This window comes from Gigantopelta aegis, chromosome 14 (assembly GCF_016097555.1).
Source record: "Gigantopelta aegis isolate Gae_Host chromosome 14, Gae_host_genome, whole genome shotgun sequence".
Classification (NCBI taxonomy): domain Eukaryota; kingdom Metazoa; phylum Mollusca; class Gastropoda; order Neomphalida; family Peltospiridae; genus Gigantopelta; species Gigantopelta aegis.
In genome coordinates this window covers 58,855,316-58,868,348 of record NC_054712.1, presented here as the reverse complement: position 1 = coordinate 58,868,348, position 13,033 = coordinate 58,855,316, and the positions used below count along the sequence as shown (strand labels likewise).

General features: G+C 37.1%; 1 protein-coding gene across 2 annotated transcripts in view; it reads right to left on the bottom strand.

Moving 5' to 3' along the window:
- LOC121388579 (1-phosphatidylinositol 4,5-bisphosphate phosphodiesterase gamma-1-like) overlaps positions 1 to 13,033 on the bottom strand; it is a 125,517-nt gene that overhangs the window by 88,230 nt on the left and 24,254 nt on the right. For both annotated transcript variants that reach the window (XM_041519970.1, XM_041519971.1), the window contains exons 4-5: positions 11,339 to 11,386; positions 8,495 to 8,576 (exon numbers count right to left, since the gene is read on the bottom strand). In XM_041519970.1, the coding sequence (XP_041375904.1) occupies positions 8,495 to 8,576; positions 11,339 to 11,386 (130 nt within the window). The remainder of the gene's footprint in view (positions 1 to 8,494; positions 8,577 to 11,338; positions 11,387 to 13,033) is intronic.

The following is a 13,033-nucleotide window of genomic DNA, read 5'->3' as shown; positions in this document are numbered from 1 at the left end:
ACCTGGAATCTTTCTCTCAGTTTGTTGGTGGACATCTACATTAACCATTACCTGGAATCTTTCTCTCAGTTTGTTGGTGGACATCTTATACATTAACCATTACCTGGAATCTTTCTCTCAGTTTGTTGGTGGACATCTTGTACATTAACCATTACCTGGAATCTTTCTCTCAGTTTGTTGGTGGACATCTACATTAACCATTACCTGGAATCTTTCTCTCAGTTTGTTGGTGGACATCTACATTAACCATTACCTGGAATCTTTCTCTCAGTTTGTTGGTGGACATCTACATTAACCATTACCTGGAATCTTTCTCTCAGTTTGTTGGTGGACATCTACATTAACCATTACCTGGAATCTTTCTCTCAGTTTGTTGGTGGACATCTACATTAACCATTACCTGGAATCTTTCTCTCAGTTTGTTGGTGGACATCTACATTAACCATTACCTGGAATCTTTCTCTCAGTTTGTTGGTGGACATCTACATTAACCATTACCTGGAATCTTTCTCTCAGTTTGTTGGTGGACATCTACATTAACCATTACCTGGAATCTTTCTCTCAGTTTGTTGGTGGACATCTTGTACATTAACCATTACCTGGAATCTTTCTCTCAGTTTGTTGGTGGACATCTACATTAACCATTACCTGGAATCTTTCTCTCAGTTTGTTGGTGGACATCTACATTAACCATTACCTGGAATCTTTCTCTCAGTTTGTTGGTGGACATCTTGTACATTAACCATTACCTGGAATCTTTCTCTCAGTTTGTTGGTGGACATCTACATTAACCATTACCTGGAATCTTTCTCTCAGTTTGTTGGTGGACATCTTGTACATTAACCATTACCTGGAATCTTTCTCTCAGTTTGTTGGTGGACATCTACATTAACCATTACCTGGAATCTTTCTCTCAGTTTGTTGGTGGACATCTTATACATTAACCATTACCTGGAATCTTTCTCTCAGTTTGTTGGTGGACATCTACATTAACCATTACCTGGAATCTTTCTCTCAGTTTGTTGGTGGACATCTACATTAACCATTACCTGGAATCTTTCTCTCAGTTTGTTGGTGGACATCTACATTAACCATTACCTGGAATCTTTCTCTCAGTTTGTTGGTGGACATCTACATTAACCATTACCTGGAATCTTTCTCTCAGTTTGTTGGTGGACATCTACATTAACCATTACCTGGAATCTTTCTCTCAGTTTGTTGGTGGACATCTACATTAACCATTACCTGGAATCTTTCTCTCAGTTTGTTGGTGGACATCTACATTAACCATTACCTGGAATCTTTCTCTCAGTTTGTTGGTGGACATCTTGTACATTAACCATTACCTGGAATCTTTCTCTCAGTTTGTTGGTGGACATCTACATTAACCATTACCTGGAATCTTTCTCTCAGTTTGTTGGTGGACATCTACATTAACCATTACCTGGAATCTTTCTCTCAGTTTGTTGGTGGACATCTACATTAACCATTACCTGGAATCTTTCTCTCAGTTTGTTGGTGGACATCTACATTAACCATTACCTGGAATCTTTCTCTCAGTTTGTTGGTGGACATCTACATTAACCATTACCTGGAATCTTTCTCTCAGTTTGTTGGTGGACATCTACATTAACCATTACCTGGAATCTTTCTCTCAGTTTGTTGGTGGACATCTACATTAACCATTACCTGGAATCTTTCTCTCAGTTTGTTGGTGGACATCTACATTAACCATTACCTGGAATCTTTCTCTCAGTTTGTTGGTGGACATCTACATTAACCATTACCTGGAATCTTTCTCTCAGTTTGTTGGTGGACATCTACATTAACCATTACCTGGAATCTTTCTCTCAGTTTGTTGGTGGACATCTACATTAACCATTACCTGGAATCTTTCTCTCAGTTTGTTGGTGGACATCTACATTAACCATTACCTGGAATCTTTCTCTCAGTTTGTTGGTGGACATCTTATACATTAACCATTACCTGGAATCTTTCTCTCAGTTTGTTGGTGGACATCTTGTACATTAACCATTACCTGGAATCTTTCTCTCAGTTTGTTGGTGGACATCTACATTAACCATTACCTGGAATCTTTCTCTCAGTTTGTTGGTGGACATCTACATTAACCATTACCTGGAATCTTTCTCTCAGTTTGTTGGTGGACATCTACATTAACCATTACCTGGAATCTTTCTCTCAGTTTGTTGGTGGACATCTACATTAACCATTACCTGGAATCTTTCTCTCAGTTTGTTGGTGGACATCTACATTAACCATTACCTGGAATCTTTCTCTCAGTTTGTTGGTGGACATCTACATTAACCATTACCTGGAATCTTTCTCTCAGTTTGTTGGTGGACATCTACATTAACCATTACCTGGAATCTTTTCTCAGTTTGTTGGTGGACATCTACATTAACCATTACCTGGAATCTTTCTCTCAGTTTGTTGGTGGACATCTACATTAACCATTACCTGGAATCTTTCTCTCAGTTTGTTGGTGGACATCTACATTAACCATTACCTGGAATCTTTCTCAGTTTGTTGGTGGACATCTACATTAACCATTACCTGGAATCTTTCTCTCAGTTTGTTGGTGGACATCTACATTAACCATTACCTGGAATCTTTCTCTCAGTTTGTTGGTGGACATCTACATTAACCATTACCTGGAATCTTTCTCAGTTTGTTGGTGGACATCTACATTAACCATTACCTGGAATCTTTCTCTCAGTTTGTTGGTGGACATCTACATTAACCATTACCTGGAATCTTTCTCTCAGTTTGTTGGTGGACATCTACATTAACCATTACCTGGAATCTTTCTCTCAGTTTGTTGGTGGACATCTACATTAACCATTACCTGGAATCTTTCTCTCAGTTTGTTGGTGGACATCTACATTAACCATTACCTGGAATCTTTCTCTCAGTTTGTTGGTGGACATCTACATTAACCATTACCTGGAATCTTTCTCTCAGTTTGTTGGTGGACATCTACATTAACCATTACCTGGAATCTTTCTCTCAGTTTGTTGGTGGACATCTACATTAACCATTACCTGGAATCTTTCTCAGTTTGTTGGTGGACATCTACATTAACCATTACCTGGAATCTTTCTCTCAGTTTGTTGGTGGACATCTACATTAACCATTACCTGGAATCTTTCTCTCAGTTTGTTGGTGGACATCTACATTAACCATTACCTGGAATCTTTCTCTCAGTTTGTTGGTGGACATCTACATTAACCATTACCTGGAATCTTTCTCTCAGTTTGTTGGTGGACATCTACATTAACCATTACCTGGAATCTTTCTCTCAGTTTGTTGGTGGACATCTACATTAACCATTACCTGGAATCTTTCTCTCAGTTTGTTGGTGGACATCTTGTACATTAACCATTACCTGGAATCTTTCTCTCAGCTTGTTGGTGGACATCTTATACATTAACCATTACCTGGAATCTTTCTCTCAGCTTGTTGGTGGACATCTTATACATTAACCATTACCTGGAATCTTTCTCTCAGCTTGTTAGTGGACATCTTATACATTAACCATTACCTGGAATCTTTCTCTCAGTTTGTTGGTGGACATCTACATTAACCATTACCTGGAATCTTTCTCTCAGTTTGTTGGTGGACATCTACATTAACCATTACCTGGAATCTTTCTCTCAGTTTGTTGGTGGACATCTTATACATTAACCATTACCTGGAATCTTTCTCTCAGTTTGTTGGTGGACATCTTATACATTAACCATTACCTGGAATCTTTCTCTCAGCTTGTTGGTGGACATCTTGTACATTAACCATTACCTGGAATCTTTCTCTCAGTTTGTTGGTGGACATCTACATTAACCATTACCTGGAATCTTTCTCTCAGTTTGTTGGTGGACATCTACATTAACCATTACCTGGAATCTTTCTCAGTTTGCTGGTGGACATCTTGTACATTAACCATTACCTGGAATCTTTCTCTCAGTTTGTTGGTGGACATCTTGTACATTAAGCATTACCTGGAATCTTTCTCTCAGTTTGTTGGTGGACATCTACATTAACCATTACCTGGAATCTTTCTCTCAGTTTGTTGGTGGACATCTACATTAACCATTACCTGGAATCTTTCTCTCAGTTTGTTGGTGGACATCTACATTAACCATTACCTGGAATCTTTCTCTCAGTTTGTTAGTGGACATCTTATACATTAACCATTACCTGGAATCTTTCTCTCAGTTTGTTGGTGGACATCTACATTAACCATTACCTGGAATCTTTCTCTCAGTTTGTTGGTGGACATCTACATTAACCATTACCTGGAATCTTTCTCTCAGTTTGTTGGTGGACATCTACATTAACCATTACCTGGAATCTTTCTCTCAGTTTGTTGGTGGACATCTACATTAACCATTACCTGGAATCTTTCTCTCAGTTTGTTGGTGGACATCTACATTAACCATTACCTGGAATCTTTCTCAGTTTGTTGGTGGACATCTTATACATTAACCATTACCTGGAATCTTTCTCTCAGTTTGTTGGTGGACATCTACATTAACCATTACCTGGAATCTTTCTCAGTTTGTTGGTGGACATCTACATTAACCATTACCTGGAATCTTTCTCTCAGTTTGTTGGTGGACATCTACATTAACCATTACCTGGAATCTTTCTCTCAGTTTGTTGGTGGACATCTACATTAACCATTACCTGGAATCTTTCTCTCAGTTTGTTGGTGGACATCTTATACATTAACCATTACCTGGAATCTTTCTCTCAGCTTGTTGGTGGACATCTTGTACATTAACCATTACCTGGAATCTTTCTCTCAGTTTGTTGGTGGACATCTACATTAACCATTACCTGGAATCTTTCTCTCAGTTTGTTGGTGGACATCTACATTAAGCATTACCTGGAATCTTTCTCTCAGTTTGTTGGTGGACATCTACATTAACCATTACCTGGAATCTTTCTCTCAGTTTGTTGGTGGACATCTACATTAACCATTACCTGGAATCTTTCTCTCAGTTTGTTGGTGGACATCTACATTAACCATTACCTGGAATCTTTCTCAGTTTGCTGGTGGACATCTTGTACATTAACCATTACCTGGAATCTTTCTCTCAGTTTGTTGGTGGACATCTTGTACATTAAGCATTACCTGGAATCTTTCTCTCAGTTTGTTGGTGGACATCTACATTAACCATTACCTGGAATCTTTCTCTCAGTTTGTTGGTGGACATCTACATTAACCATTACCTGGAATCTTTCTCTCAGTTTGCTGGTGGACATCTACATTAACCATTACCTGGAATCTTTCTCTCAGTTTGTTGGTGGACATCTACATTAACCATTACCTGGAATCTTTCTCTCAGTTTGTTGGTGGACATCTACATTAACCATTACCTGGAATCTTTCTCTCAGTTTGTTAGTGGACATCTTATACATTAACCATTACCTGGAATCTTTCTCAGTTTGTTGGTGGACATCTTATACATTAACCATTACCTGGAATCTTTCTCTCAGTTTGTTGGTGGACATCTACATTAACCATTACCTGGAATCTTTCTCAGTTTGTTGGTGGACATCTACATTAACCATTACCTGGAATCTTTCTCTCAGTTTGTTGGTGGACATCTACATTAACCATTACCTGGAATCTTTCTCAGTTTGTTGGTGGACATCTACATTAACCATTACCTGGAATCTTTCTCTCAGTTTGTTGGTGGACATCTTGTACATTAACCATTACCTGGAATCTTTCTCAGTTTGTTGGTGGACATCTTATACATTAACCATTACCTGGAATCTTTCTCTCAGTTTGTTGGTGGACATCTACATTAACCATTACCTGGAATCTTTCTCAGTTTGTTGGTGGACATCTACATTAACCATTACCTGGAATCTTTCTCTCAGTTTGTTGGTGGACATCTACATTAACCATTACCTGGAATCTTTCTCTCAATTTGTTGGTGGACATCTTATACATTAACCATTACCTGGAATCTTTCTCTCAGCTTGTTAGTGGACATCTTATACATTAACCATTACCTGGAATCTTTCTCTCAGTTTGTTGGTGGACATCTACATTAACCATTACCTGGAATCTTTCTCTCAGTTTGTTGGTGGACATCTACATTAACCATTACCTGGAATCTTTCTCTCAGTTTGTTGGTGGACATCTACATTAACCATTACCTGGAATCTTTCTCTCAGTTTGTTGGTGGACATCTACATTAACCATTACCTGGAATCTTTCTCTCAATTTGTTGGTGGACATCTACATTAACCATTACCTGGAATCTTTCTCTCAGTTTGTTGGTGGACATCTACATTAACCATTACCTGGAATCTTTCTCTCAGTTTGTTGGTGGACATCTACATTAACCATTACCTGGAATCTTTCTCTCAGTTTGTTGGTGGACATCTACATTAACCATTACCTGGAATCTTTCTCTCAGTTTGTTGGTGGACATCTTATACATTAACCATTACCTGGAATCTTTCTCTCAGTTTGTTGGTGGACATCTACATTAACCATTACCTGGAATCTTTCTCAGTTTGTTGGTGGACATCTACATTAACCATTACCTGGAATCTTTCTCTCAGTTTGTTGGTGGACATCTACATTAACCATTACCTGGAATCTTTCTCTCAATTTGTTGGTGGACATCTACATTAACCATTACCTGGAATCTTTCTCTCAGTTTGTTGGTGGACATCTACATTAACCATTACCTGGAATCTTTCTCTCAGTTTGTTGGTGGACATCTACATTAACCATTACCTGGAATCTTTCTCTCAGTTTGTTGGTGGACATCTACATTAACCATTACCTGGAATCTTTCTCAGTTTGTTGGTGGACATCTTATACATTAACCATTACCTGGAATCTTTCTCTCAGTTTGTTGGTGGACATCTACATTAACCATTACCTGGAATCTTTCTCAGTTTGTTGGTGGACATCTACATTAACCATTACCTGGAATCTTTCTCTCAGTTTGTTGGTGGACATCTACATTAACCATTACCTGGAATCTTTTCTCAGTTTGTTGGTGGACATCTACATTAACCATTACCTGGAATCTTTCTCTCAGTTTGTTGGTGGACATCTACATTAACCATTACCTGGAATCTTTCTCAGTTTGTTGGTGGACATCTACATTAACCATTACCTGGAATCTTTCTCTCAGTTTGTTGGTGGACATCTACATTAACCATTACCTGGAATCTTTCTCTCAGTTTGTTGGTGGACATCTTATACATTAACCATTACCTGGAATCTTTCTCTCAGTTTGTTGGTGGACATCTACATTAACCATTACCTGGAATCTTTCTCTCAGTTTGTTGGTGGACATCTACATTAACCATTACCTGGAATCTTTCTCAGTTTGTTGGTGGACATCTACATTAACCATTACCTGGAATCTTTCTCTCAGTTTGTTGGTGGACATCTACATTAACCATTACCTGGAATCTTTCTCAGTTTGTTGGTGGACATCTACATTAACCATTACCTGGAATCTTTCTCTCAGTTTGTTGGTGGACATCTACATTAACCATTACCTGGAATCTTTCTCAGTTTGTTGGTGGACATCTACATTAACCATTACCTGGAATCTTTCTCTCAGTTTGTTGGTGGACATCTACATTAACCATTACCTGGAATCTTTCTCTCAGTTTGTTGGTGGACATCTACATTAACCATTACCTGGAATCTTTCTCAGTTTGTTGGTGGACATCTACATTAACCATTACCTGGAATCTTTCTCTCAGTTTGTTGGTGGACATCTACATTAACCATTACCTGGAATCTTTCTCTCAGTTTGTTGGTGGACATCTACATTAACCATTACCTGGAATCTTTCTCAGTTTGTTGGTGGACATCTACATTAACCATTACCTGGAATCTTTCTCTCAGTTTGTTGGTGGACATCTACATTAACCATTACCTGGAATCTTTCTCTCAGTTTGTTGGTGGACATCTACATTAACCATTACCTGGAATCTTTCTCTCAGTTTGTTGGTGGACATCTACATTAACCATTACCTGGAATCTTTCTCTCAGTTTGTTGGTGGACATCTACATTAACCATTACCTGGAATCTTTCTCTCAGTTTGTTGGTGGACATCTACATTAACCATTACCTGGAATCTTTCTCTCAGTTTGTTGGTGGACATCTACATTAACCATTACCTGGAATCTTTCTCGCAGTTTGCTGGTGGACATCTTATACATTAACCATTACCTGGAATCTTTCTCTCAGCTTGTTGGTGGACATCTTATACATTAACCATTACCTGGAATCTTTCTCTCAATTTGTTGGTGGACATCTACATTAACCATTACCTGGAATCTTTCTCTCAGTTTGTTGGTGGACATCTTGTAATTTAAGCATTACCTGGAATCTTTCTCTCAGTTTGTTGGTGGACATCTACATTAACCATTACCTGGAATCTTTCTCTCAGTTTGTTGGTGGACATCTACATTAACCATTACCTGGAATCTTTCTCTCAGTTTGTTGGTGGACATCTTATAGTTGATTCTGGGCAGCCAGGCTTTCAGACTCTTCAACGTGACGCTGTAAAAACACCAGGAAATCAGCTGTTACATACATTTCAGCTTTACCGACGTTTGCTGCATTGCATCGTGTTATTACTTAATTTTTGAATTTACCATAGTTTGACACCAAACAGTCAATGTATTTTTCATGCTGGGGTGTCGTTAAACATTATTGATTCATTGCATCATTTTATCACTTGATGTTTTGAATTTACCAGTTTGACACCCAATAGCCAATGTATTTTTCGTGCTGGGGTGTCATTAAACATTCATTAATTTATTGCATAATGTTATCACTTAATTTTTGAATTTACCACAGTTTGACACCCAATAGCCAATGTATTTTTTGTGCTGGGGTGTTGTTAAACATTATTGATTCATTGCATCATTATCAATTATTGACCGTCATTGAGGGCAATATCTTGTTTTATGGACCGAAGAAATTGATATTAACCGAGGCCAACGGACGAGATCAATATCAATTTCTTTGGTTCATAAAACATGATATTGCCCGAAATGTGGTCAATAATTGTTTTATTACATAATGTCATCCATAAGACTCATACATTCCTGCTTTGTTTAACAGAATCGAAATACGCCAACGCTTATAATTTCCCACAATGTGTTAAAACTGATGGGATTTAGTGACATCACGTAATCCTATGACGTTGTATGACACGCAGAGGAATGCGAAAATAAACAGCTGAAACATTACCAAGACAAAAAATCTAATTCGAGACATTATAACTAGCAAGAGTGCCAAAATCATATTAATAGCAAAATAAAACAAAAAATGTGATAAATCTGAATATACATTTATACTGAACAGTTACCTTCAAATGCATTTTTTATTTGCAACATAAAATCCTGAGAGTGCCGATTCCAACTGCATTTTGATGTATCATGTACGTTTCTAAATCTGTGATATATTTCATACACAATTTGACGTTTACTGACCTTGTTTTTGTCGTATTTGAAGAATTAAACTCGGTATGACTAAAGATGTTATCTTTTTGCTGAAGGACAGCAAAGCGTTTTGTCACAAGTTTGTGCTTGTTTACATTAGAATTAGCAGTTGACGTTGCATTATGTTACCTACTCATTTATTGGATAGAATTTTATCTCATCTTTATTTTCATTGGTCAGGGCAATATCACTTTTGATCGACCGGTGAGAACGTCTTAGGGCAATATCACTATTTACGGATGGTCATGTGACTGGGTTTTGACCAATAAGAATACACATATATTTTCATTATGTAATAATATTAAATATAGTGATTAAATGGGGGGGGGGGTGGATATCAAACTTTGTTCAAAATCAATCTTCAACTGTATGTTTATGCCTATTAGATCTTCTACTATAGTTTCTTGATGCATGGGTGTATATCGTTTTGACTTATTTTTGTGGATAATGGGTATTTATAAATCGTACCACCCCTTTGCCCATGTTATCAACTGTGGAACAGAAAATGCTGTATGCTGACCTACTCAAAGCTATGTACATGTACATTAGGGGTGTAACGATATACTCGAATATTCGGTGCACCGAACAGCAATCTGTATTGTAGTTGCATTCGTATTCGTCACTAGCTGAACTGAATACACGAATACTTATATATAATGTTTACTGGATAATTTATGTTTCTAATTCATACTAACCAAAACGCAATAACGATTCGTTTTTATTGTCCTTTTTTATATTAGGTCAACTGCATAGTCAGACTCATAGACTGATCCTTTTTTTTATTATTCCATGCGTTGGACTGGTACTCTACATGCAGCTTGACTGCGCTTCTGTCAAAACACTGTATGACGTCGCATAGTCTCGTTCAACCAGCCTAATACGAGACACGAGCGAGTGTAGTTCGTTAATTTATGCATTCTACGTAGTGCAACGTCAATAATGTTGAACCAATATTCTAACGTTTAAATGGCAGCTCAAAGCAAAATATATTTGTATAATTCTTAACGAGAACTGTGGCATATTAGCAATTCAAATATGGATATAAATTGATTAATACTAGATACCAAAAACCAAAATGGCCGTAAAAATATATATTTGATATTCAAAATAAAATTAATTTACCAGTAATCCATAACTTCTGTCTACATTATACAATGTATATACAGTTTCGGTTTGCATGCATGGAAAAGGGTGAATTGTTATCAAAGCACTTAAGAATATTTTTTTAAATATGTACAATATGTACATTTATGTTTGCAAAGGCCATGGTATATTTTAAAATTCCGATAATAACATATACATATTTTAACTTGTTACTATTTTGGTTCCGTATGAGGTTTTTAAAATGTTTTGCGCGAAAAGGTGATTGTAGGATTGTTGCAGTGAATTTTGTTCACAACTAGTGAGTAGTTATCTTTCGATATTTTCGAATTCGAGCGCTCGCGGCAAACAATATATTGCTTAATTGAACAGAAAAAACCCCCCAGCAAACAGAAAACTAACAACAACAACAAACAGTGTCAAACAGCCCCACAGAAACAAAGGAAAACGTTTGTAAACATTCGCGTTATGAAACGCGCACCATACTTCGGCTTTGTACTTGTGTAATGTGTATTCATGGATGTGAATACATATTCGTATTCGTCACCTCATATTCGTGATATGTATCGTATTCGCCACCATGTGTATTCATCACACCCCTAATGTACATGTATTTCTCTCTTGTAGACAGGCTGTGATATGTTTTATGAAAGATACAACTAAACACTAATAAAATAAAACTTTTAATAGATAAGGTGTCATCTCAGTACTTACATTTCCAAGCTGACTTTCTCCATCAAGTAAAATTCTTTTCTGAGCCATCTAAAAGACAGTTTAAAAAATAAATACAATTAGTGTAGTTAATATTAACATCAACACTATTATTAATAAACACTGGGGTGAGACCTTACTTCCATTTGGATAACGTAAATGAGTCCACTGAGGCTGCTTGATGGCCATGTTTTTCAACTATTCCATACTGTAAAATTATTCTGTACAGTATTTACTTGGTTATTACTAGTCAGTCACATGCGATATACTATTACTAACACAAAACACATACTGTAAAAATAGTGAATAACCATTTAATGATTTTGGATATCTACTTTATCCTGTGAAGGTAAAAATGGGAAATTTCGCGAGGACTGCCGAGCAGAATTTCTCATTCAGCCTGAACAGGATAAAGCAGATATCCGACGTTATTAACTAGTTACTAGTATTATCTTTATCCTGCAGACCATAAAAATTAAGGGGAAAAGCTATTATTTCTGTTATTTCAGCCACATTGTATGATGACCTAGAGGTCAAATGAGAAATGTTGTAATGCAGCTATGCGTGTGATGTGATATGAGTGACGTCAAAAGTGATAATCTGCTAGTATACGTTTATGACTTTGCTTGAATCGGTCATCATAATCTGTCAATAGAAACAGTGGTTGCAGGATAAAGACAGAGTATGACAAATATTTTGAAAAGTCACTAGCCACAGGGCTAGTGGGTTTGTGAAAACCACTAGCCCACCAAGATAAAGCACTAGCCCAAATTCCTGATCAATTATAACTGGATTTTTATATAATTTTTGTAACATTACACATTTACGAGTATAACAGTAAAATAAAACAAACACTTAAATCATGTTGTAACTTTCAGTTTTTTGTTGTCGTACGTTTTGTCTTTTGTCAAGTGTGATCCATCGTCATTGTCCCGTTTTTGTTTTTGCCCTCCCCCCCCCCGGGGAAAATAATTGAGCAAACTCTTGGTTGGTATCTAAAAACACTATCAAAACAATTAAATTTAAATGAGGGTACGACAGTGTTGCCAGGAACGGTGATGCCAAATACAGGGCATTATTCCGTGTCAGACCGATATCAAAAGAATATAACGGTGACATCTAATCCGTTGTTAATTGATGAACAAAAAAGGTATTATCTTGTATCGGCAGCTGTGACGTTTTATCCAAACCGATACACGTAATAGGCCAAGCCGAGTCATTGCATATGCGGTTACCATTAAAGTAAATTGTTTTCCTGATTGCCGATAACCACATGTTAGCGAAGTGTTAAATTAGAAAACAATAGGTAAATAAAACAAACACTGAAATTCAAAGCATGGCTGGGGTTTACTTGATTGAGATTAACCTGTCGTCGCGATTGGTGATTTCCAAGTTCTTAGCCTAAAACATGTGCGAGATTAACGACCACGTGACGTGTCTAACCAATCAAAACACGCATGTCATTAGACTTTATTTCCTGTGCCAGAAACTTGAAAGGGAAAGGTAAACAATGCATGCTGTAACTGTGACGATGTAGAGATAGCATGTTACTGCAGTTTGCAGACCTAGCTCAAGTGGATTATTATTATATACTCATTGCGTTGTTGATATTATTCGATGACAAACGTCACAATCAAATTTATTAAACGAAATTTCAGCCGAGAGAAAAAGAAAGAAAGAAAAAAAAAAAACACGATC